The 26,758-nt window shown below is 41.8% G+C and overlaps 1 protein-coding gene across 2 annotated transcripts; it reads left to right on the top strand.

The window, feature by feature from the left end:
• The first annotated feature begins 524 nt into the window (after positions 1-524).
• Positions 525-26,236, top strand: LOC121563282 (sodium channel subunit beta-1). 2 transcript variants are annotated; one of them, XM_041875245.2, is made up of 6 exons: positions 527-1,309; positions 11,524-11,690; positions 22,252-22,489; positions 24,847-24,988; positions 25,251-25,322; positions 25,627-26,236. In XM_041875245.2, exons 1-5 carry the CDS (start codon positions 1,258-1,260, stop codon positions 25,315-25,317), a joined length of 666 nt encoding a protein of 221 aa, XP_041731179.1. In that variant the 5' UTR covers positions 527-1,257; the 3' UTR covers positions 25,318-25,322; positions 25,627-26,236. The 2 variants fall into 2 exon arrangements, with proteins under 2 accessions (XP_041731180.1, XP_041731179.1); XM_041875246.2 differs by lacking the exon at positions 25,251-25,322 and having other exon boundaries at positions 525-1,309.
• The last annotated feature ends 522 nt before the right edge of the window (positions 26,237-26,758 follow it).

Here is a 26,758-nt window from a genome sequence, read left to right as displayed (position 1 = left end):
GTATTTTGATTTATTAATTCTGTAATCATATCTAATAATATATCGGAATGTAGCTTAGTAGGGTATCTATACGACCACTGCTATAATAACCAATGGTAAAAAGTTAGATAGGTCAATAGGCCTACTGTAACGTTATTTCTGCATGCCTTCTTGGCCACAATCACTCTTAATTGTTGTGTATAGAATTACCTGTTATCCTGACCTGTAGGGACTAGTGTTACCATGCACCGGTTTATTGGTATGAACAAGCACGATAATGTATAAATAAAGTAGGCCTACTGTAAGTCCTCTGGATAAGCGCTTCTGCTAAATGACTAAAATGTAAATGTAAAACATCAATTATCATAAGTGTTGTGGAATGATTTGTTGATGGACCTGCATCTTTCTTATGTTGAATAGTGCATTACATCACTCAAACTCATTACACAATTATCTGTCTTCCATGATATGCACAAAATCCATCAGACACACTAATGTTGTCATCTACTTTCTGAGCCTAAACTCAACATGTCTTCCAGAAAAATCTAATCACAAAGAATCATTGATCATATCAGCTGCTAGTCTATTTACCACACGTTGCTTTTTTCTGCACACACCCAGTCACATTGCCAACCAACGCATCCAGATTATTAATAGTTGAAAATAAGCTTTTAATGAACAACCAGGGTTACTGAAACCTGAGGCATAGGGCATTATTTCTTCATCATTGGTAACTGAATACGATCGTGTGGAGACTGTGGACTCTGTAGACTATCAGCTGGACAGGCACGAGTCTGATTTAGAACGGAGGCCGTTGAGGTAAGGAGGAGGCTGCATATTCCTGACGCTAAAGGGACAAGAGCTGACCTCCACCTCACCTGGCCGCTCGCCCCCCTCCCCCCACAAAGGGACGCCCACTGGCCGAGCACAAGCTGAAGAGGAGGACGAGAAAGAGACTCTGCCAGACTGTGCCCTGCGCCTCACCAGAAGAGGTCCTGCCTCAGAGCTCCTCTCCCAGACTGGTTGGGATGCTCCAGTTGTGTTTTGACACCTTTCTCTTTAGTTTTTTTTTACTCATCCTCACTGGAGTGAGAGAGTGAAGACCTTTTGAAGACCCAGAGCTTTTTGCTGTGGGAGCACCTTTACTTGGAGTAGCTGCTAATAGCCTGAGACCTACAGTCTTGCTTTGTCTTTCCCTGTCTGTGGTGTTTGTGGTGTGTGTGTGAGAGTGCTTGTGGGTTGGCATCGGTGAGAGCCATCTCCCTTCCCTCCGCCAGGATGTCTGCAGTTCAGCTGCTGCTGGTCCCGCTGGCACTGTGGGCTTTGCAAGGTGAGTGGGCAGTGGGTGGTTGTCACGGCCACAGTCCAGTCTCCACTCTTTGTCTGTTCTTATAGGGGCCAATAAGCATAGGGGCCCAGTACTGTGGGATGTTCAGAGGGCCCTGCTGTGTGTATGGTCAGCTTTTGAGAGGAGAACGGTGTGTGAATCTTTGTTGATTTAGTCTTAGTTACAGGGACTCTGACTGTTGTTGTTACACTGATTGTAAAATAATAAAGATGCAGTGTATTGAATGTTCTGGGCACTGTTTAACCAAGATTTCCTTTCCATTGACTGCAATGCAAGACCAGTGTATACTTCTCTGTGTGTGTGTGTGTGTGTGTGTGTGTGTGTGTGTGTGTGTGTGTGTGTGTGTGTGTGTGTGTGTGTGTGTGTGTGTGTGTGCGTGTGCGTGTGCGTGTGCGTGTGCATGTGCTTGCCTGCACCCTTGCGTGCATGTGTGAGTGTGTGTGGGAGTGTTTCCCTCATTTTGCCGGATTGCTCACTAAAAGCTAAAACCAGCTGTTCTTGTTTTCAGAGCGAATAATGAGATGAGATGAGGCCATGCATTTGGAGTTAAAATGGAGGGCTCAGTAGTGGCAGCATGGAACAGTCTAGAACAGTGTAGATTAGTACCTGTACTCACTGTTGCTTAATTTGTCACACAAGCCCACTGTGTCTACCCCCCTAGCATCATGGAAAACAGAATGGACTGTGCTGTGAGGTGTGCTTCATTATATGGTCTGCATTCAGCAAATCTATTACAGTATGCACGAATGCACATAATGCATTCTGAATCCACATTACATGTACAGTGCTATGAAAAAGTATTTGCCCCCTTTCTAATTTTCTCACCTTTTGCATATTTTTGATACTGAATGTTATCAGGTCTTCAACCAAAACCTAATATTAGATAAAGGGAACCTGAGTGAACAAATAACACAACAATTACATACTTCTTTCATTTATTTCATAAACAAAGATATGCAACACCCATTGCCTCTGTTTGAAAAAGTAATTGCCCCCTTACACTCAATAACTGGTTGTGCCACCTTTAGCTGCAATGACTCCAATCAAACGCTTCCTATAGTTGAAGTTGAAGCGCAGCTGGGTCATGTACGAGATGGGTCCCATTATGTCTGGCAAAAACCAAACACTGCAGTCCACAGTAAGAACCTCATACCAACGGTCAAGCATGGTGGTGGTAGTGTGATGGTTTGGGGATGCTTTGATGCCTCAGGACCTGGACAGCTGGCCTTAATAGAAGGAACTATGAATTCTACTCTGTATCAGATAATTCTACAGGAGAATGTCAGGCCATCCGTCTCTAAACTGAAGCTGAAGCGCAGCTGGGTCATGCAGCAAGACAATGATCCAAAACAATCAATCAAGTCTAAATGAAAATTGTTAAAAAGCAACACATTTGAAGTTTTGGAACGGCCTAGTCAAAGTCCAGACCTAATCCCAATTGAGATGTTGTGGCAGGACTTGAAACAAGCAGTCCATGCTTGAAAAGCCACAAATGTCGCTGTGTTGAAGCAGTTCCACATGCAAGAGTGGGCCAAAATACCTCCAAAGCAATGTGAGAGACTGATCAACAACTACAGGAAGCGTTTGGTTGCAGTCATTGCAGCTAAAGGTGGCACAACCAGTTATTGAGTGTAAGGGGGCAATTACTTTTTCACACAGGGGAATTGGGAGTTACATAACTTTGTTAATTTAATAAATAGAATAAGTACAGTACTGTCAAAAGTTTGGACACACCTACTCATTCAAAGGTTTTTCTTTATTTTAACTATTTTATTTTTACTACATTATAGAATAATAGTGAAGACATCAACACTATGATATAACACATATGGAATCATGTAGTAACCAAAAAAGTGTTAAACAAATCAAAATATATTTGAGATTTGAGATTCTTCAAATAGCCACCCTTTGCCTTGATGACCGCTTTGCACACTCTTGGCATTCTCTCAACCAGCTTCACCTGGAATGCTTTTTCAACAGTCTTGAAGGACTTCCCATATATGCTTAGCACTTGTTGGCTGCTCATCCTTCACTCTGCTGTCCGACTCATCCCAAACCATCTCAATTGGGTTGAGGTCGGGGGATTGTGGAGGCCAGGTCATCTGATGCAGCACTCCATCACTCTCCTTCTTGATAAAATAGCCCTTACACAGCCTGGAGGTGTGTTGGGTCATTGTCCTGTTGTAAAACAAATGATAGTCCCACTAAGCCCAAACCAGATGGGATGGTGTATCACTGCAGAATGCTGTGGTAGCCATGCTGGTTAAGTGTGCCTTGAATTCTAAATAAATCACAGACAGTGTCATCAGCAAAGCACCCCCACACCATAACACCTCCTCCTCCGTGCTTTACGGTGGGAACTACACATGCGGAGATCATCCGTTCACCTACACCGCGTCTCACAAAGACATGGCGGTTGGAACCAAAAATCTCAAATTTGGACTCTTGGTCTAAAGGACACATTTCCACCAGTTTAATGTCCATTGCTCGTGTTTCTTGGCCCAAGCAGGTCTCTTCTTATTATTGGTGTCCTTTAGTAGTGGTTTCTTTGCAGCAATTCGACCATGAAGGCCTGATTCACACAGTCCCCTTGTCCCGCCCTGGCTCTGGGGACTCTTAAATGTTGAGCCAGGGTGTGGATTTTCATTGTTTAGTTTTCTATGTTTTTCGTTTATATCTATGTTTATCGTTTATATCTATGTTGGCCAGGGTGGTTCCCAATCAGAGACAGCTGTAGCTCGTTGTCTCTGATTGGGGACCATACTTAGGCAGCCTGTTGGCATGTTAGTTTTGTGGGATCTTGTTCCGTAAGGTTTTGTGTATAACCTAGGACTTCACGTATTGTTTGGTTTATTGTTTTGGTTCGTGTGTGTACTAAATAAAGAATGTACGCTTATCACGCTGCGCCTTGGTCCGCTTCATCTCATAACGATCGTGACACCCCTCTGAACAGTTGATGTTGAGATGTGTCTGTGAACGCTGTGAAGCATTTATTTGGCTGCAATTTCTGAGGCTGGTAACGCTAATGAACTTATCCTCTGCAGCAGAGGTAACTCTGGGTCTTCCATTCCTGTGGCGGTCCTCATGAGAGCCAGTTTCATCATAGCGCTTTATGGTTGACTGTAGTAGCCTTTACAACCTCATTAGGCAATGTAGGAGGCAAGGTATAGAAAAATGCTCTTGGGGAATAAGGTCCTGGTGTACAACGCTAACGCCCCAGTTGGTAATATGGAGAATGTCCACTATGATGCTATTCATACACCTGTACATGTGTGGAACTGTGGAACAGTGTCATCCATCTCTCCCCAATAACATATTTTATGAATAGGCCAAACTGACCCCCAGTGTCAGGGTTCCCCAACTGGTGGTTTTATAAATAAAATAAAATTTCATTGTTGGACATAAAAGACTGTAATAACCCAGGAAATCAGCTCCAAGTGATTTTAATTTAGGAAATCTGTTCCCAAGTATTGCCACACATAATAGAGAGATACGTGTGATTGTATACAAATGTATGTAAGGTTTGAAATGATTATGTTTTAGTAAAATATTATACACTATAAAAACAAAAGTATGTGGACACCCCTTCAAATTGGCGTCTTCTGCTATTTCAGCCACACCCATTGCTGACAGGTGTATAAAATCAAGCACACAGCCATGCAATCACCATAGACAAACCTTGGCAGTAGAATGGCCTTACTGAAGAGCTCAGTGACTTTCAACGTGGCACTGTCATAGGATGCCACCTTTCCAACAAGTCAGTTCGTCAAATTTCTGCCCTGCTAGAGCTGCAACTGTAAGTGCAATAATTGTGAAGTGGAAACGTCTAGGAGCAACAACGGCTCAGCCATGAAGTGATAGGCCACACATAAGCTCACAGAACTGGACCACCGAGTGCTGAAGCGAGCAGTGCGAAAAAAACGTCTGTCCTCGGTTGCAACTACCGAGTTCCAAACTGCCTCTGGAAGCAACGTCAGCACAATAACTGTTCATCGGGAGCTTCATGAAATGGGTTTCCAAGCCTAAGATCACCATGCGCAATGCCAAGCATCGGCTGGAGTGGTGTAAAGCTCACCGCCATTGGACTCTGGAGCAGTGGAAACGCGTTCTCTGGAGAAATGAATCACGCTTCACCATCTGGCAGTCCGATGGATTAATCTGGGTTTGGCGGATGCCAGGAGAACGCTACCTGCCCCAATGCATAGTGCTAACTGTATAGTTTGATGGAGGAGGAATAATGGTCTGGGGCTTTTTTTTATGGTTCGGGCTAGGCCCCTTAGTTCCAGTGAAGGGAAATCTTAACGCTAAAGCATACAATAACATTCTAGACAATTCTGTGCTTCCAACTTTGTGGCAACAGTTTGGGGAGTGCCCTTTCCTGTTTCAGCATGACAATGCCCCCGTGCACAAGGCGAGGTCCATACAGAAATGGTTTGTCGAGATCGGTGTGGAAGAACTTGACCGGCCTGCACAAAGCCCTGACCTCAACCCCATCGAACACATTTGTGATGAATTGGAACGCTGACTGCGAGCCAGGTCTAATCGCCCAACATCAGAGCCCGACCTCACTAATACTCTTGTGGCTGAATGTAAGCAAGTCCCCGCAGCAATGTTCCAACATCTAGTGGAAAGCCTTCTCAGAATAGTCTGTTTACATACTTTTGGTCATGTAGTGTATCCATTTGGGCTTCTTGCAGTCAATTTGCAGTCTACAAATTATTTGTAATAATGTTCCGGCCCCCCAACCATTTGCTGAAGAAAGAAATCGTTACCATGCGGAATCTAGTTCATGATCCCAGCCCTATGTGAAAAACCTGCATGTTTCTAGTTGAATGGATTTACACACATTGCCTGCCAACCCAAACTCCTTGCTCCAGCCAAACGCTACACCACGTCCACGGACGTTAGTTTCTTCTCCTTAATGAGTCTGGATCTGAGTACCTCCCCGATGATTTCTAGAATGCTAATGAATTCTTACCATTCTGATTGGTCCCAGAAACCGATGGGTTGGGCCAGAGCCAGAACACATGTGGGTAAAGCAGCGTTTGGAATATTCGTCATTGGCTTTGATACTTTGATTGGTTAGAGATGATCCAATCGCTGAGGACTTTGTTTTGTATAACACCCCTCATTTTGACGACACCACAAACGACTTCAATGATGGCAGTCAGACTGAAGCATGTAGCGAACATAGAGCAGCGGAAGAATTCAGAGTCGTCAGGCAAGTGCACACACGTGGCCATTACTATTTAAGAGTGGTGGTGAAAGCACAAATCAGAGAGAAGGTTTGCTGATGCATGGTCTGATTTATGAGTGTACAGTATATACTGTATGTATGTATTTATGTATGTATATATGTATGTATAAGTAAGTGCAGTGTGGTTTTGCTTATGCTTCCGTGTGGCATGCGGGGGGCTGAGGCTCTGAATACAAAAAAGGAAGCGTTTCCTTAAATGGAAGATTTACGGAGAGCTTATCTCCCCCAGCCAACCTCTGTCCCCCTCTAACCCTGCCCCTGTAAACGAAACAACAAATGCCACCACTCGTTGTCCCTAATGTAGGTCAGCACTAAAGCCAAATCTCTTAACATGATGTCAGTGCACCAAAATAATGGAGGGAATGGAGAGAATGGAGAGAGGTTGCACAAAGAGAGCTTCAGAGTGATGGAGAACAATGAGAAAATTGTTTTGGAGAAAAAGGGAGAGGGGGAGAGCGAGAGAGAAGGAGAGAGAGAAAGAGAGATTGGGGTGGAGGTAAGAGCGTTATGCAACGGCACTTGTGTAACGGGTAAATAAAGCAGCCTATCTGTCTTCTGGACCGGCCAAGTGAGGGCAGCCCAAATAGAGACAGGGTCTGGCGTGCTGTGCACATCTGTACCCATTCAGGGAGAGGAGATGAGAGAGGACAGACAGGGAGATAGACAATGGGTGAGGATAAGGACAGACTAGAATCCTAAAAGAAGTCTGGTCCGCAAATAGATAAGAGTGAGACAGGTAGATGAGAGTTGGACAAGCAGATGATTGAGACAAGTAGATGGGAGTGAGACAAGTAGATGGGAGTGAGACAAGTAGATGAAAGTGAGACAAGAAGACCAAAATGGGCCGATCTCAGTTTTCCCCGATATGACTAAACTGCATACTACCTGCCTCGTTTGTCCTTGCTGTTGACAAGAATGTGAAACATAGACACATCAAATCTAAAGAATGACAGCCTTGAGGAATCCTCGCTGTTAGAGAGACATACACAGGCCCATAGAACCATAGCCTGTCAAATGGACAAGCAGGAATTGCTAGAGGAAGAGGTCAATGTTAATGGGATACTGGAAGTGCCAAGCCTCTCCAAACTCTCAAGCACTTCTTCACTTGCCCATTGCAAATAGCCCTCCCAAAGGCTTTCCTGATTGATGGGCTCAATTTGTGTGTGCTAACATCTGGGGAAGGAAGAACACAGAGAGCACTGGAAATGGAAATGCAGCAGCCATTGCACTGTTTAGATCATTCAAATCCTTGCAGTTGTGATCTGGTTCAAGCTTCTCCTAGGTGTTCAGAATAGCCTCAAAATGAAATCAATTATTCAAATCTGTAAATTTGATGGAAGGTGTAATCCATCCCTTTAATCTAATCCACTAATCTGGACCATGACTAAATGATCTAATTGCACATACACACACCCACACATCCACGCACGCACGCACACACACACACACACACACACACACACACACACACACACACACACACACACACACACACACACACACACACACACACACACACACACACACACACACACACACACACACACAGTGAATGGAGTGTTTTTATAAGCTCTTTGCAGGTTCTTAAGTATGTTTGACTTGACTGTATGCTAGTATAATGGCAGAGAGTTTGTACCTGTAATGTACTCCCTGATAAAACAGTACTCTAAAAAACATTAAAAACATTAATTGTTTATTTCACTTTGGTTTACTATCTACTTCACTTGCAATGTTAACATACGTTTCCCATGCCAATAAAGCCCTTAAATTGAATTGAAATTGTATTGAGAGAGTGAGAGAGAGAGAGAGAGAGAGAGAGATATGGAGTTGAGCAAGGGCAGACAAGGACAAATGATCATTAGTGGGTTTGGTATCCATTAAGCAGGGAGGTAGTGGTTTACGGGAGAGCATTTAGTTAATCAATATACTTTAGATGACTAAAGTATATTGGACAAATGGTACTACTAGATAGATATTAGACAACAAACACTGCAGGCTGTGTCCCAATCGACAGGATGCTGCCTTTTGAGCATTTAAAGGCAGGACGGTGTTTCTATAGATGTGTCATTTAGGGCATGTGACATGCTCTCTTTCCCTGAACTGATAGAAGTCCCCAGACCACAGTTCAATGTACAGTACTATAGACACAACTCCTTCCCTGGAGATTCTAATTCAAAGTTAGAAAAGGCCTAAGGGAGTATCAATAGGCCATTTTCAACACAAATCCAATCGTTCTTCAGGCATCCCCAACTGCAGTCACTTCACTAGCTGCCAGCGACGCTGGTCTCGATGTGGCAATTCCTCTGAGAAAATGAATGAGATAAACAGTACATTACACGTGTTTGTTCCTATGGAAAGTTCCTTTCTTGATTAGTGTCCAGGGACATGTCATGGATGTTTGCCATTTCCCCAGGTCGAGGGTGTGTGTGTGCATCTCCACCGTAAATGGGTGGTAACCTTGTCATGGAAACTGACGCGATCTGCTTCCCTTCTGTCTCTCTCTCATTCTCGCTTTATAGATCCCTCTTTCATTCTTTCTTTCTTTCATTCTCTCCGTCCTTCCTTCACTCTACTGTCGATCGCTCTATTTTGTACTTTCTCGCTCTCTCTGCTCTTTCCGTCTATCTCCTCTCTGTCTATTTCTCTCTGGCTCAGAGAATGAACTGCATCCATCCTCATGCAATCCCTTCCGTTCCTAACAGTTGACTTACCAACATCAGTCTGTGGGGACTGACAGACAGACAGCCTTTTCAGGGACTGAACTAGAACTCACCATTTTGTATTGTTGCATTCAGACTGAGGGCATTCAGTAAATTGATATCAACAGTTAATCCCCCACACTGCCTCCTCTCCTAATCTAATCTGCAGTTTCTGGAATATTAGTTGCATAAGGCGAATCTCTGCCCAACCGTCAACAGATTATGCAATGGATTTGGATATAGCACGCTATGTCTGTCACATTACCGGAAATGAGTTTGCAGAAGGTTAATGATAGGTTGCTGAGTCTGCACTTTGTTTGGATGAGTCTACACACTGCATGTTCTGTTCCTCTCCTGCCCTCTCCTCTCGCTGTCTCTGCTATGAACAGCCGGCAGCAGCATCCACTCCTCCCCACTGTGCCTCTCTCCTCTCCTCTCTTCACTCCTCTTCAAACAACGGTCTGCCACTGTTTGTGTACTATAATTACACAGCACTGTGTCAGTTTTCACCACTCTCCCTCTCTCTCCCTCCTCTGCTGTCTTACAGCAATGGTGCATCAGCATTATCTCCTGTCATTTGACCTCCCCCAACCCCCAACCCCCTTCCAACTCTCTCATTTGCTGGATGATATGGTGGTAGTGTGAAATGTGACAGCGTTATGTGTCCTTATGTCTGTGTTCCTTCCAGGCCTTTTCCTTTCTGAGCAGTCAAAAGCAGCCATCTCAGTCCCCTTTCTACCCTCTCTCTCTCTCTCTCTCTCTCTCTCTCTCTCTCTCTCTCTCTCTCTCTCTCTCTCTCTCTCTCTCTCTCTCTCTCTCCCCATGTGGAAGTAACTGATGTGATGAAACTGTTGTGATGTTAACTTTATCTCCCCCTCCCCCTCGCTCTGCAGTGAATCAGCAAGCATTAAGCCTGTCCCCTCCTCTGCCTCTCCTAGAAATGGCTGTGTTGCTGTAGAATGCTGTGCTAACTCTCTCTCTCTCTTTTTCCTCCCTTCCTTCCCTCCCTCCCTCCCTCCGTTTCTCTGCAGTATTTTGCAGCGTTCTCTCACTCTGTCTTCATCTGTATCAGTATTCAGTGTTGCAATATTTCTATCAGAGAGTTCTGTAAGAAAGGGACATTCTCACATTGGTGTATATCAGGTAGTAAATGATGAACTGTGACTATGAAATTCAACCAAACTGTGAATTGGTTTATTTTCAAGTCACTTTTTATCTGACAGCCTATTCTATGTGTCTCCTGTCCCCTCATCCCATTACGGTTGAACAAAAAAGCATCGCCAGAGGTCAAAGTTGAAAATAGCTCAAGATCATTGGTTGAGAGCGATGCAGGTGCAGATGCCTTTGTGGAAACTGCAGGGTGCAGTGTGAGAAAGAAACACTTGGAGTTACAGGTGTGTTGCTCTCGGCCGATGTACAGTATGTGACATGATGGCATATATAGACTTAAGCGTCTATATATGCAAGTAGCTCACTTATATATACCTCGCAAACAGGCTACAAGGAGACTAGCATCACTCACTGCAATCTGTTTATTTCCCCTCAATTTCTGCATCCAGGTCACCCTTAGCCATTGTAGCTTTTTTAACAAATCCGTCAATAGACTATACAAATCTGAAAATATTTAACACAATTGACCAAAATGACAACAAAACGTATTGAAATTATGAGTGGAAATGAATAAAAAATGCAAGTAAGAAGCTATGCTCTGATATTGAAAAAAATACAAGCATGCTATGAGCGATGGGAGCAAGCACGCAAAACAAAAACTCTGAATTATACATTACCATATCATTATCATATTATCTGCCAATTCAATTGATAAGCATTAGGACACAGTTTGCCTGCAACGTGTAGAGATAATATTACTAGAGCGCTGGCCTGTTACTAGAGCCTTGTGTCAGCCTGTTTTCAAGCCATGGATCAATGAACAAGGATCATCACCCATGACGGCTCTCAGGTCTACTTCAGATTTACTCGTACAGTGCACTCCATTTTTAGTGAACGTGGTTATAGTGATCAACCGTTTATAGTGATCAAATTGTCCTGCTGCACGATGTGATCAATGTAAGAGGAGTGCACTCCCACTGGGCACAGACGTCAATTCAACGTCTATCCCACGTTGAAATGGCGTGGAAACAACGTTGATTCACCCAGTGTCTGCCCAGTGGGCTGTAAAGACAAATCTCCATGGCTAACACCTCTAACTCCATATTTGTTGTACTTTTATCTCTCCTCAGCGTCTTTGTGCCATGGAGCGTGTGTGGAGGTGGACTCTGACACTGACGCGGTGGTCAACGAAGGCTTTAAGCTGGGTTGTATCTCCTGTAAAATGAGGGGCGAGGTGCCCGCCGAGGCCACTGTTGAATGGTCCTTCATGCCCCAAGGGGAGAGCGAGTTCACAAAAGTGAGTAGACACGGATCTAAGGGCCCACAGGGACATTAGCGGGATATATCCCAATTATCTCTACTTCCTCCCAAAATGTGCACCTGTTCACTTTCCTTCGCTGATTCGAAAGGAAATGACTGGTAGAATAAATATGGTACTCCCACTAACCCATGACTGCACCAGTCCAGTGCTTTTAGATTCGTGGAAAGTAGTGAATGAGTGCACACTTCAGGAGAAAATAGATATTGTTGAGACATCTTAGATTCTCCACACTTCTCCTAAACTAAAAAACACTTGGCCTCTATTGGTTGACCTACCTATCTATAGCTAGGCTACTCATGATGTATTGGTTGACCTAGCTAAGTATAGCTAGGCTACTCATGATGTATTGGTTGACCTAGCTAACTATGTTTATTTTTTGCTTTTGGAGCGCTTTGAGATTGTAATGAAAAGCACTATAGAAATGTAATAAATTATTATTATTCAACTGTGCACTTGCACACTCACCAACATGGATTTTAAAGTATTAGATTGGCTAGAGGGAGTTTTCACCGCTGTTAAATCCATGACAGGGAGTGTGCAAGTGCACAATAAGTGCTCCCTCCCAGCTGAGTTTCAAAAGTGTCACCATTCATTCTGTGGGGATCGACCCCATGGGGAGTCAATGAGGTAGCCAAGCAGGTTGACTTGTGTTAAGATGAGTTTCTCGGGTGTTCAAAGAATCAAGGATGCAAGGATATACTTAGACACTTTGTAGACAGTTAATGCAAATGTTTAATGATCGGTACCGGGTTCATGACAACAATGACCAGAGCTTTGCTCCTTGGTGTTACGAACTAACTTGAACAAAGAAAACACTCTCCCTTATATACCCTTTATTACCCTCTTCCTGGCATACATCTGGCAAGTCTCCATGGGCACTCCCTGTCTTTGATGTTCATCACTCTTTACCCCAAGTCACTATCCTGCCCATCACTCATGCTATCCTAAACACCAGTAATCTCCTTTGACATAATGGAATGCAGACTTTCTGTCTCCTAACCACTTATCTAGTAACTCTAACCTGTTCCCCACGATACTATGACATGACATCATTATACCATAAAAACATCATATCAATCCATTTTTTTTTTCTTATCTTGTGATAAGTAAGATCACTTAACCCCCACAAGTTCATATATAACTTAGTGTAAAATACAATATTCTCCAATCAGTAGTACATATATATCTCTGACTAGATCCTAAACTATGCTAGATAACTGAGAATTGACCCCTTCAACCTTTCATACCTGAATCCAACTTGATTCTCCATTGATTTAATCAACAAAGGTATACATTCTCAGTCATCTATCTTATGTGATATCAAACCTCTCAAACCTCTATAAACTCAGTCTGAGTAAAAGATAAACACATAATTAACTACTATATATTCATGATAATAATATATGTAGTCAAACCTTTTATATATATATATATATATATATATATATAAGGAAAACTCCCACATAGACATCCCCCCTTTTAAAATGACCCCTTTTTCTGAGCCATGCAACCAAGAAAACATACATAGAAATAAATTGTTAACATAATGACATCAACAATACACAACAATTATACATAACCATTACTAAGTTACATGAATATTATAATCTATACACATTAATATAGAGCCTCCTGAGTGGCGCAGTGGTCTAAGGCACTAGAGATCCTGGTTAGAATCCAGGCTCTGTCGCAGCCGGCCGCGACCGGGAGACTCATGGGCGGCACACAATTGGCCCAGCGTCGTCCAGGGTAGGGGAGGGAATGGCCGGCAGGGATGTAGCTCAGTTGATAGAGCATGGCGTTTGCAACGCCAGGGTTGTGGGTAAAAAAAAAAAATTGGCCTTCATAATTTCTGCGCTGTCAGAGGACCCCCAAGCTTATCACTGGTAACCTGGGGGATCTATCTGATCGACTGAGATAGCCATCTGTCCACATCTTCTCCCTATAAACCTTAATTCCATGTCATACAATTCCAATTTAACATTCCCATTCCTCAATGAACATTATTAATGGAATCTAAACTGGAACAAGATGACAAAGAAGAAGAATTAGTCCTCTCCCTCCTTGTATTAACATTAACTGACACATCTCTAACTGTAATAACTGGCATGTTAGTAATCGTTTGTACAGATCTTAAAATCAATCCCCGAAAAATGTGAAAACAACACCCCATAACTATTGCTACAATAAATACTATGGCCACCAGAGGACCTAGAATGCTTGCCATCCATGTTCCTATGGAATTACCACTTTAAAAAACTTTGAAAAGACTTCAACAGCATTCAAATTACCATATCCTCCTAATCTTAATATAATAGCATCCAATGCTATGTGATTATCAATTACACATTCTGATGATTAACATCTCAGACCCAATTCTTAAAAACCCATGATTGTTATAATATACAATGTTGAACTCCTACTTTGTTCTCCTAATATACTTCAAATATAACATACACATTATAACACTCTATGATCACTCCCTGTTAAATCATTACATCCCTAAACTATTCCTGCTTTAATAATTAAACCAAATTCAGATCATATGAAAATATCATAACCCCATGATAATAACCAATGAAGTACGTGCCTATCAACATAGATATGTACCACTCTAAACATCCATATCAATATCCCCAATACTTCAAATGTATGACTAATATATTAATACTGTAACTGAATTAATCAACATACTAATAATTCACTTAAATCACTCATTAATCTTATAACTTATAACCAACCAAATCACTTAACTCAACCAAATGTAAAATGACAATCCTTATTCACTTTATCCTTATCACTGAAAATTAAAACCCTCAACTTAATCACCCATTACAATTTTCAGAATGTATACTTATATTATCATACATTATAAACATTCATAATTCAATTATGACCTTCCTCATCATGATAATAAATACAGATCATTATCTCAATTCATTCTTAATACTATTAATTTAGCAGTGTATATACCTACTACCCAAATTATCAAATTTAGATCAATCCAATTTTATTATCAACAAGCAACCCCTTTATTCCTCCCGGCACTTAAATCTTCTGGCGTCTCTTCATTATGTTCTTCAGACAGCTTCATATTTCAAAATGACTTGCCCATTACAATGTCACAACTTCAATGTCTCATTCGATTCACCACCAACTCCACAACTTCAATGTAATTTCCATTTGTCAACCATTATATCAACAACATGAGAAATGTTGCATTTGAACAGATCTTTCTCCATTCTCACTCAATGGTGAACTCCTTTCCCACTCCTTCGATATAAAAACATGAAAAAATCCTTTGATATCTTCGATTGGTTGTTGTAGACCAGTTGCATGTAGAAATTGTATTTTACAAAAACGTCTTCAACGCCTCTGATATTTATCTTCAGCCGGTTCATAGTTTGTTACTTTTACTTATTTTGGTTCACACCATGCTAGGCCAAATTATCCCTACTATGCATTAAGATACCCTCTGTATTTACCTCACTAGAAGACAAAAACACAACAATTTAATTGATTTAATTTCTAAACCAATAAATCCATATAAACATTCACCATATGACAAATTATCATGCTTTAACAATTATTCCTAATACCAATTCCTAATATACTTCCCAATTTCTATTAGATAAACCCTTTAAATACATATAGCTGAATGGAATGACAGTCAGTTGATTCCTGAAAATCTGGAAAATCTGGAAATTATTGGAGGTCTATAGCTCTGTTCCTCCCCTGAGGTAATCAGCCATAACCCACATCTCATCAGTATCATTCCTCAAACATCGTCCTCTATCACCTGATAATTGTCATCAACAGTATCCTCACCTCCCTCATCTCTAGATCGTCAGTTTCCTCGTATCCATCTGTTGCAGTGGTTGACCTGATACCTGTTCAATCTCCCCTCTATCCATACCTCTGTTGGTGTAGACTGTGTGATGATGCATGAACCTTCTTCCTTCACTAGTTCTATGATCATGCAGAGTCCTTCTCCATTTATCACCATCTCTCTGTTGTTGTGTCCTTCTATCAGCGTACCAATATTCCCTGCTGCAAAAACACACAATCAAAACAAAACAATGCTCCGCCGATGCGGTGCCATCTTCCTCTTCTGCGTTAGAAAAGTCCTAAAATGGTACATACAGATCTAGGAATCTCTCTCTCTTACTTGCCCCTCCATCAAGGTAGCCATCAACACCTATTACTCACCTTCCCACTTGGGTGTTGTCCATCAATTACTTCCTTAATCCTTTACCACCACATAGTCTCCAAGTTGCAAAAAAAATTCCAGATTCTCCTGGTAGATCTGGCAGAGAAGCCTTCACCTTTTTGAAAGAAAGTCTGCGTAACATTGTTAGTTGAGACACAGCATGCTACTTCATCATGTCTTCTTATCATTCCTGATAAGCCTTTTAGATTAGGAAGTGCACATTCTTTCAGCTTGTTGCAGTCCACTCATGTCGTAGAAAGGCCTCCTCTAAATTCTGCCTCATACCACAAATACATTTTCCCCTAAAACATTTAATCTAACCCATAACACATTACTTACTACTGCTCATATTCTTAATACAATATTCAAATATACCAATAAATCCTCATACCATCAATACTACCCCCTTTTTTGAACACATGAGTCACAACGTGATTCATGCTTTCAAAAACAAAACACCAACATTGTTTATTAAACCCTAATAAAAATGAAATTAAAATGACAACATTGGATAATACCTAAATATACTTCTATCCCATAAAGTAATCCAAGATTAGCTACCAACGAGTATCCCTCATTCAGGATAGCTCCCTCTCTCTGTAGTTATTTTATGGTGGGATTCATACAGTGAGGAGAACAAGTATTTGATACACTGTCGATTTTGCAGGTTTTCCTACTTACAAAGCATGTAGAGGTCTGTAATTTTTTTATCATAGGTACACTTCAACTGTGAGAGACGGAATCTAAAACAAAAATCCAGAAAATCACATTGTATGATTTTTAAGTAATTAATTTGCATTTTATTGCATGACATAAGTATTTGATACATCAGAAAAGCAGAACTTAATATTTGGTACAGAAACCTTTGTTTGCAATTACAGAGATCATACGTTTCTTGTAGGTCTTGACCAGGTTTGCACACAATGCAGCAGGGATTTTGGCCCACTCCTCCATACAGACCTTCTCCAGATCCTTCAGGTTTCGGGGCTGTCGCTGGGCAATACGGACTTTCAGCTCCCTCCAAAGATTTTCTATTGGGTTCAGGTCTGGAGACTGGCTAGGCCACTCCAGGACCTTGAGATGCTTCTTACGGAGCCACTCCTTAGTTGCCCTGGCTGTGTGTTTCGGGTCGTTGTCATGCTGGAAGACCCAGCCACGCCCCATCTTCAATGCTCTTACTGAGGGAAGGAGGTTCTTGGCCAAGATCTCGCGATACATGGCCCCATCCATCCTCCCCTCAATACGGTGCAGTCGTCCTGTCCCCTTTGCAGAAAAGCATCCCCAAAGAATGATGTTTCCACCTCCATGCTTCACGGTTGGGATGGTGTTCTTGGGGTTGTACTCATCCTTCTTCTTCCTCCAAACACAGCGAGTGGAGTTTAGACCAAAAAGCTCTATTTATTGTCTCATCAGACCACATGACCTTCTCCCATTCCTCCTCTGGATCATCCAGATGGTCATTGGCAAACTTCAGATGGGCCTGGACATGCGCTGGTTTGAGCAGGGGGACCTTGCGTGCGCTGCAGGATTTTAATCCATGACGGCGTAGTGTGTTACTAATGGTTTTCTTTGAGACTGTGGTCCCAGCTCTCTTCAGGTCATTGACCAGGTCCTGCCGTGTAGTTCTGGGCTGATCCCTCACCTTCCTCATGATCATTGATGCCCCACGAGGTGAGATCTTGCATGGAGCCCCAGACCGAGGGTGATTGACCGTCATCTTGAACTTCTTCCATTTTCTAATAATTGCGCCAACAGTTGTTGCCTTCTCACCAAGCTGCTTGCCTATTGTCCTGTAGCCCATCCCAGCCTTGTGCAGGTCTACAATTTTATCCCTGATGTCCTTACACAGCTCTCTGGTCTTGGCCATTGTGGAGAGGTTGGAGTCTGTTTGATTGAGTGTGTGGACAGGTGTCTTTTATACAGGTATCGAGTTCAAACAGGTGCAGTTAATACAGGTAATGAGTGGAGAACAGGAGTGCTTCTTAAAGAAAAACTAACAGGTCTGGGAGAGCCGGAATTCTTATTGGTTGGTAGGTGATCAAATACTTATGTCATGCAATAAAATGCAAATTAATTACTTAAAAATCACACAATGTGATTTTCTGGATTTTTGTTTTAGATTCCGTCTCTCACAGTTGAAGTGTACCTATGATAAAAAAATTACAGACCTCTACATGCTTTGTAAGTAGGAAAACCTGCAAAATCGGCAGTGTATCAAATACTTGTTCTCCCCACTGTATAAGACATTCACTTCTCCATTCGTCGTAAACTATATCCTATTTCTCTTGTAATCAACTAAAATCATAGCCACACAATGAAACCATCACTCCGCCATTATCAGAATGAATGAGATCTAGTCAACTATCCTTTCTAAGTAGGTTACAAGTAACACCAAACACTTGCTGTAGTTTACCATCATATATTGAAATCATCCATTTATCACGATCCAATTTATTTATAGACATATTCCACCATTCTCACTCATTTAATCTAGCAAAACCTTATTCAATGCCCCCAAAAAATTACTACCACGCACTCATCTCTCCATACCTGTTAACGTTTTTACATTTTAGTCATTTAGCTGACGCTCCGATCCCGAGCGACCCACAATTAGTGAGCTCATACATTTTTTATACTTATACTAGCCCCCCTTGGGAATCGAACACACAACCCTGGCGTTGCAAGCACTATTCTCCACCAACCAAGCTACAAGAGTCCTGCTATTTAAACCACACACGCTTCAAATCACACATTCAACCAAATACTCCGTCGTACCCATTCAATCAACACATCAGCAGTGGAATTTACACTCATAAATGCAGATTGAAAATGTAAATGTTACTCCATGTCATTGAAATGATAAATAAATTCCACAAATAGCGCCATTACAATGATTTCTCATCTTACCCTCTGATACAAAATGAAGTTCCATCGCTTTACTACGTTAGCTCTACCATGACAATTACTCTATATTGGCTTTGTACTATATTTATACATTACGTCTAAAACAACATTACTCACGGTGAGTTTATTCCATAAATCTTATATCAATCACATTATCCAACTATGGTACAAACTTAGAAAACCCATATTAATTACTTTTCCACCACGACCTACGTCTACGTTTGGGTGAGCAAGTTTAATACAAACATGACACTCTAATTATGACATTGTCATTACTATTTCCACATCGTCACAACTCCATATAGAACGTTAGAAACGTATAGATACTCACATCAAATAATCCTTTAGTTAGTTTAACAATCCTCATTCAACCCAAATCAGCCTCTCCTTCATTCTCTCAGCGGAACCAAAAAAAAAAAAGGAAAACAGACTGTAATGTCCAAGGACACTGCCGTTCCTGTCCCAGAAAACACAGACTTTCCACTACTCTCTAAAATAACATCAAGCTCTATTTACCCCTTTTAACTACTCTCCTGAGGATATTCAATATCACCTCTATGCTTACCTATCACTATTATTATTTCATGCAATGTTAGTAACATTCAATGTTAGTAATTAAACACTTGCATCAAATATCCACTTCTGATAATGTATTAAAATTTAGTTCCTATTTGTCGTTTTTGGTGCTATGATTCAATATGTTACTTGTCATTGGCTCCCTCTCCTAGCCATTTTGAGTACATCATTAACATTTTAATTCAAAAGGGCCTTAAACACACTCATTCATAGTGGGTTTTTTAACCATTCTGATTTAAACATCACAATAAAGAATTCCTGATCTGTTGGGGCCTCGAACCTCCCACCTCTGCACTAAGGACTGTAACCTTCAACTGTAGGCCTCAAACCTACACCAAAACATTTTTCATGAGGGGCTCTTTTCCTCAGTGTCAGATGTAAACATACACAACCTTCCCTACAAAGAAGGAGTCTGTTCCAACATCAATACAGGGCGGCCATTAGCCATTTAATCCCTCCAGCACACAACAGCATACAGTGGCTTGCGAAAGTATTCACCCCCCTTGGCATTTTTCCTATTTTGTTGCCTTACAACCTGGAATTAAAATGGATTTTTTGGGGGTTTGTATCATTTGATTTACACAACATGCCTACCACTTTGAAGATGCAAAATATGTTTTATTGTGACACAAACAAGAAATAAGACAAAAAAAACAGAAAACTTGAGCGTGCATAACTTTTTCTTTGTATAACCCAACCCTGATCTGTACTTCTCCACAACTTTGTCCCTGACCTGTTTGGAGAGCTCCTTGGTCTTCATGGTGCCGCTTGCTTGGTGGCGCCCCTTGCTTAGTGGTGTTGTAGACTCTGGGGCCTTTCAGAACAGGTGTTTATATATTGAGATCATGTGACAGATCATGTGACACTTAGATTGCACACAGGTGGACTTTATTTAACAAATTATGTGACTACTGAAGGTAATTGGTTGCACCAGATCTTATTTAGGGGCTTCATAGCAAAGGGGGTGAATACATATGCACGCACCACCTTTCCGTTATAAATTTTTTAGAATTTTTTGAAACAAGTAATTTTTTTTTATTTCACTTCACCAATTTGGACTATTTTGTGTATGTCCATTACATGAAATCCAAATAAAAATCCATTTAAATTACAGGTTGTAATTTAATAGGAAAAACACCAATGGGGATGAATAATTTTGCAAGGCACTGTACATGAGGAGAGAGATCCCATTAGCCCTCTGTCTGTTTCTAAACAGCTAATGCATCAGGAAGTGGTGCAGGCAGGCCCTGACTAATACAGCCTCAACAAGGGCTCCTTTTGGGAGTGGCCGCAGCCAGTTGCCTGGTTTGACACTACAATTTTTGGAAACTGAAACAAAAGTTTGGATGTTAAGGGGTGAATCCGTTTTAGACCAGTGTGCATAACTAAAAAAATATCTTATTGATAGCGATGCACGATTTACATGAGTTTTTGTGTGTACATATCCATACAAGTTAGGATTCAGCCCTCAGTTACTATAACATGCTGAATATAATGCTGAAAGCATATACTGTACTCAAAAACAATAGAGAAAGTGAACTTTGAGAGTATATCCAAAAATACATTAAACTAGTACATTAAGACCCCAAACTATTATGCATGTGATGAGGTGGTGTTGAAGGAGTCAGGCGCAGGAGGGTAAATCACAGAATAACAGGCTTTAATCCGCAAAATACAGGTTTACGCAGAACTGCGTCAAACGCACTCCAGGGCACAAAACAGGTGCACTGGAAAATACAAGGCACACGGGAAAATACTAACGTCGAACAAAATACACGAGCTCCACCAACCTTCACAATAAACAATCACCCACAAGGACAAGGGGGCAGAGGGAACACTTATACACGGACTAATTAGGGGATTCGAACCAGGTGTGTGTGATAACGAGACAAGACAATTGTGATGATGATTGGGGCAGCAGTGGTTAGTACTCCGGTGACGACGAATGCCGAAGCCTGCCCGAACAAGGAGGGGAGGCATCCTCGGCCGAAGTCGTGACAGTACCCCCAAATCACCCCTGGCTCAGTTGGTAAGAGTGTGGCACTAGTAACCTCAGGGTTGTCATTAGATTCCTGCTGGGGTCACATATTCTAAAATGTATGCATAGTCTACTAAAAGTCGCTTTGGATTCAAACGTATACACTAAATGGCATATATTATTATATTAATTTACTGTAAAAATAAAAATCCCAGTTATAGACATGCATGCTTTACCAAGAAGAACACTGCAAATGATACTTATACTGTAATACTGTAATAACCAAACTGCTTTAGAAATCACTTCAACTTCTTTTTTTTATCACTCCATAATCAAATCATGACAGAACCAAAGTGCCTGATTGAGCACTTAGTCCAGAGATAAAAGCCCTCGTTAGTCCAGCGATATGAGCCCTTGTTGATGCAGAACATTGGTGCTTTGACAAAAGTGCTGTACAGATTTCATCCAGTAATGTAAATATCCTAATATGATCTGCCCAGGATGAGTGTGTTTGCCCACCAAAACCTGTCTCATATAGCCTAGAATCTAAACTAAGTAATCTTGTCCAAGCCAGAATAGCAGGAGCCTATCTCCTGTTTCTGTAGCGTGAAGCAGCTCAATGTACAAGAACACCCTTGGACAGGATGCTAGTCTATCGCAAGGCCTTACCCCCAATCCATCTCCTTAATGCTTAACAGTCTTTGGTATGACATGACCAAGGTTCAAACCACCTACCTTCTAATTTCAGGGCATACCCTCTAACCACAAGGCCAATCCAAACTGATATGCTCCATTTAATGGGGAAACAGCATATTAGTTAGGATTGCAGGCTCGTATGTCTCACTTTCCCCCATTGTGTTCTCCAATAGATCTACAGCTACGAGGATCTAAGGAGCGACATCCCGGACGAGCGCTTCTACGCGCGTCTGTACTGGAATGGCAGCAAGAAGACCAAGGACCTGCAGGACGGCTCCATCTACATCCTGAACGTGACGTGGAACGACACGGGCACCTACCGCTGCTCCTTCAACCGCATCCTCACCTTCCGCTCCTACGAGTTCCAAACCAACGCCACCAAGATCGTCCACCTCAACGTGGTGCCAAGATGTAAGGCTTTGGGTTCACAGGGTTAGGCTTAGGCCTTGACACAAATGAACACACACAAACAAACACACATACACACACAGTATAGTAGACACACACCCTCATCTGGAGATAGGGGAGAGGGAGAGAGGAGGGGAGAGAGATGGTGGAAGAGGGAAAGAGTACACTAAGATTACCCTCATGAAAGTAGTGCCATGATATAGGCTTACTTACACCCTACATGGGGAGGGTGAAGAGTTGGAGGGGAGAGAGAATGGTGGGGTAGGGGGGGAAGGGGAGGGGTAGAGGGAGGGAAGGAAGGAAGGGAAGAAGAGAGGAGGAGAGTGGACCGTGCCTGAATTGACAAAAGTGGCAATATTGTCAGAGCGGATGATTTACAAGGTGCATGAGTCATATGATTTTGATTTAGGGTCAGGGTTAGATGGCCCATGATAAATTGGACCATGTTTCAAAATGGAAGCATTGATATCAAAATCAAGGACATATGACAGGAAACAGTCATACATGTCATTACCTGTCTTTACCTACACAGCTGTTGATGGATGGTTAGTAGTAGTAGCCCTGTCACAGAAGCCGTCACAGCTGTCATTAATTCTCAGATTTCCTAATCCAAAGGCTCAGCCACAGCCACGCCAATGATTATCCAACACATCACTGTCAATGACAGCTGACCATTAAGGAGATACTGTATCAAGAGAGACATACAGTAGAGATATACATAGAGACATAGATACAGTGCCTTCAGAAAGTATTCACACCACTTGACTTTTTCCACATTTTGTTGTGTTATTTTAAATATATTAAATATAGTTTTTTTGTCACTGGCCTACACACAATACCCCATAATGTCAAAGTGGAATCATGTTTTTAGACATTTCTACAAATTAATAAAAAATGAAAAGCTGAAATTGTTTGAGTCAATAAGTATTCAACCCCTTTGTTATGGCAAGCCTAAATAAGTTCGGTAAAAATTGGCTTAACAAGTCACATAATAAGTTTCATGGACTCACTCTGTCTGCAAAAAGTGTTTAACATGATTTTTGAATAACTACCACATCTCTGTACGCCACACATATAATTATCTGTAAGGTCCCTCAGTCGAGCAGTGAATTTCACACACAGATTCAACCACAAAGACCAGGGTGGATTTCCAATGTCTCGCAAAGAAGGGCACCTATTGAAGAAAAAAAAGCAGACATTGAATATCCCTTTGAGCATGGTGAAGTTATTAATTAATTGGATGGTGTATCAATACACCCAGTCACTAAAAAGATACAGGCATCCTTCCTAACTCAGTTGCCAGAGAGGAAGGAAACCGCTCAGGGATTTCACCATGAGGCCAATGGTGACTTTAAAACAGTTACAGAGTTGAATGGCTGTAATAGAAGAAAACTGAGGATGGACTAACCTAAATGTCATAGTGAAAAGAAGGAAGCCTGTACAGAAAAAAATATTCCAAAACATGCATCCTGTTTGCAATAAGGCACTAAAGTAAAACTGCAAAAAGAATGTGGCAAAGAAATTAACTTTATGTCCTGAATACAATTATGTTTGGGGCAAATCCAACACAACACATCACTGAGTACCACTCTTCATATTTTCAAGCATGGTGGTGGCTGCATCATGTGATGGGTATGATTATCACCGGCAAGCACTAGCAAGTTTTTCAGGGTAAATAAATAGAGCTAAGCACCGGCAAAATCCTGGAGGAAAAACTGGTTCAGTCTGCTTTCCTACAGAATTCACTTTTCAGCAGGACAATAACCTAAAACACAAGGCCAAATGTACACTGGAGTTGCTTACCAAGACATCAATGAATTTTCCTGTGTAGCTTAGTTAGTTACAGTAACACAGGCGGTAACACAACAAAATGTGGAATAAGTCAAGGGGTATGAATACTTTCTGAAGGCACTGTACATACATACATACAGATACCTACTGTACTGCTTTAATGGACCTGCATTTGGATGAAGGATTTTTCTCCTCAAGAGAGGAGAGGTCAAAGACTTCCAAGAGCTAAATTGCTTTCATAATCCTAAGTAATTTTTTTAAAGCTTCCACAAAGGTTGATGCAGTGTCTCTAGAATGTTGGGTTTAGCAGCAAGCTTAGTCAGCTCACCCACTGCTTGAGGTCATTCCAACAGTTTTAGTTGAGATTAATGTTGACCTTGAAAAACTGGGCCATTTCCAGTGAAACACTGAACCCTTGTGGATGTCTGGGGATAATTGTTTCATCCTGTTTTATAGGAGGCATCAGAAACTCAGAAACCCTTATCTTTTCATTGAAACAGCTTCTAATTTATTAATAATTAATTTATCCCAAGGCGGTCTCTTTCTTAACCACTCCTCTCTCTCTCTAGTGACCAGGGGGTTAGCGTCCATCTTGTCTGAGGTGATGATGTATGTCACCATCATTGGGCTGCAGGTATGGCTGGTGGTGGAGATGATTTACTGCTACAGGAAGATATCAGCACAAGGCGAGGAAGCATTGAGAGAGAGCGCGTGAGTAGACACAAACACACACACAGGTACAATTCATTGCAGACACACGCACAAGAGCACACTCACTTACACACTTTTTCCTCAATCTTCCTCTGAAAATGTTATTTTCTTGCTATGTAATTTCCTAGCTAAAACTGCTACTTTCGAACTGCCTCTTCTCTCTCTTGCACTATTCTCTATTATCTTTCTAACTGCCTCTCTATCTCTTATTCCTCACCTTTTCTCTCCTCACCGGTCTTCCTTTTCTCTCTCTCCTTCTCAGGGAGGAGTACTTAGCTATAGCTTCGGAGAGTAAAGAGAACTGTGCAATGGTGGCAGTGGCAGAATAGCACTGGTAGGTTTCCCCTCCTACTAATCCATAACTGGACTCTTGGCCGTTCGTTGTCTGTTCTTTCCTTCCTTTCCTCTTGTTCTGTCACTGATGTGAACTCATATCAGCACCCAGAACCAAATCACCTACATTTGAATTTTAAAGGGGAAGTTCAGGATTTTACAACTTGATATTAGATGGTTTCTCCCCCTAAAATAAATCCAGGAGAAACTGTAAAATCCTAAACTTCCCCTTTAAGGTGGTCACAAGATGACTAGTGGACTCATGGCATCTCCATGTTTTCTTACAAGCTTCGTTTTCATTTCAGGTTAAAGAATGGCTCCAAATGACGAATAGCTCTCGATAGCCCTTCAACACTTCTCCACTTCACCCCTTCTTCCGACTTCCATTATGACACCATCTCATTACCCCATCCTCCCCCATCTAGGAGGACAAGCAGCCGAGAAGAGGAGAGGAACATTCCATCAAGGAAGACGTCAAGGACCATGGAGGAACACATAACATTCATTGATAGTGCAAGATGTTTTTTTTTTCATTTCCAGAGAACAGACGGATGAGAAGTGAAACAGCCAATGAAAAAGGACTTTACTGTAGTTAAATGCAAATATACAGCATGGGTGTACTATCTAGCAGTACTATAATATCAAAGAGAGTTGTATATACAGTATGTATGCTTAATTATACAATCCAAATCTTCATTATAATGTATGAGTATTACAATAAGTTAGTTCATACATAGTATTGTACATTCAGTATAGCTGCACGTTTAGAGATACATCATAAACTATTGGCATTAAAAATGTTTCTAAAGGTCATTTTCATGATTCTAAAGTGTGCTTGTATCAAAGCAATTAGCGGTCAGAACTCAACTGCAATCTTGCCAAATGGCTTTAGTAGATTATGCTCAAATCCAGCCTACCGGTTGTGATGTCACGAGAGGCTGTGTCCTGGAGGGACGTTACATCCCCCTGAGGTGGCTGCAAACCCAGACAGCTATGGCTCCATCTGCTGGTATGGTCGGGAACTCCAACCCTCTGTGGCCAATCTTCCCACGCAGCTGAAACCAATCAGGGGCTGATAAGCTGGAGTTGTTTTGGAAGGGAGAGACGGTCTGGAAGGTGGGCTCGGAGAAGAAGAGAATTGTGTTATAATTTCGTTAGTTGCCGAAGACCTTTAATAAAAATCCTTGTTTTGGTTGAACCTGGACTCCTTGCACTACTTGGGCAACCCCGCTGGAAGCGGTAGCCTCTCGAGGCATCACAGATGGTGGAGAATACAGGCACGCTCAAGCGTTAATAGTGCATGTCAGAGGAGGATACCGAAGGTTTGATCACCCAGTTTTCCAAGTTGGCCGTAGGCTCCCCGCCGACTGAAATGGAGGACATATTGAAAGCCCTTGTTGCTGGCCAGCAAGCCCAGATGCAAGCAAACGTGGCTCT

This window comes from Coregonus clupeaformis, unplaced genomic scaffold (genome assembly GCF_020615455.1).
Source record: "Coregonus clupeaformis isolate EN_2021a unplaced genomic scaffold, ASM2061545v1 scaf0347, whole genome shotgun sequence".
Lineage (NCBI taxonomy): Eukaryota > Metazoa > Chordata > Actinopteri > Salmoniformes > Salmonidae > Coregonus > Coregonus clupeaformis.
The sequence above is the reverse complement of the archived record's forward strand: the minus strand, read 5'-3'. Positions and strand labels throughout refer to the sequence as shown.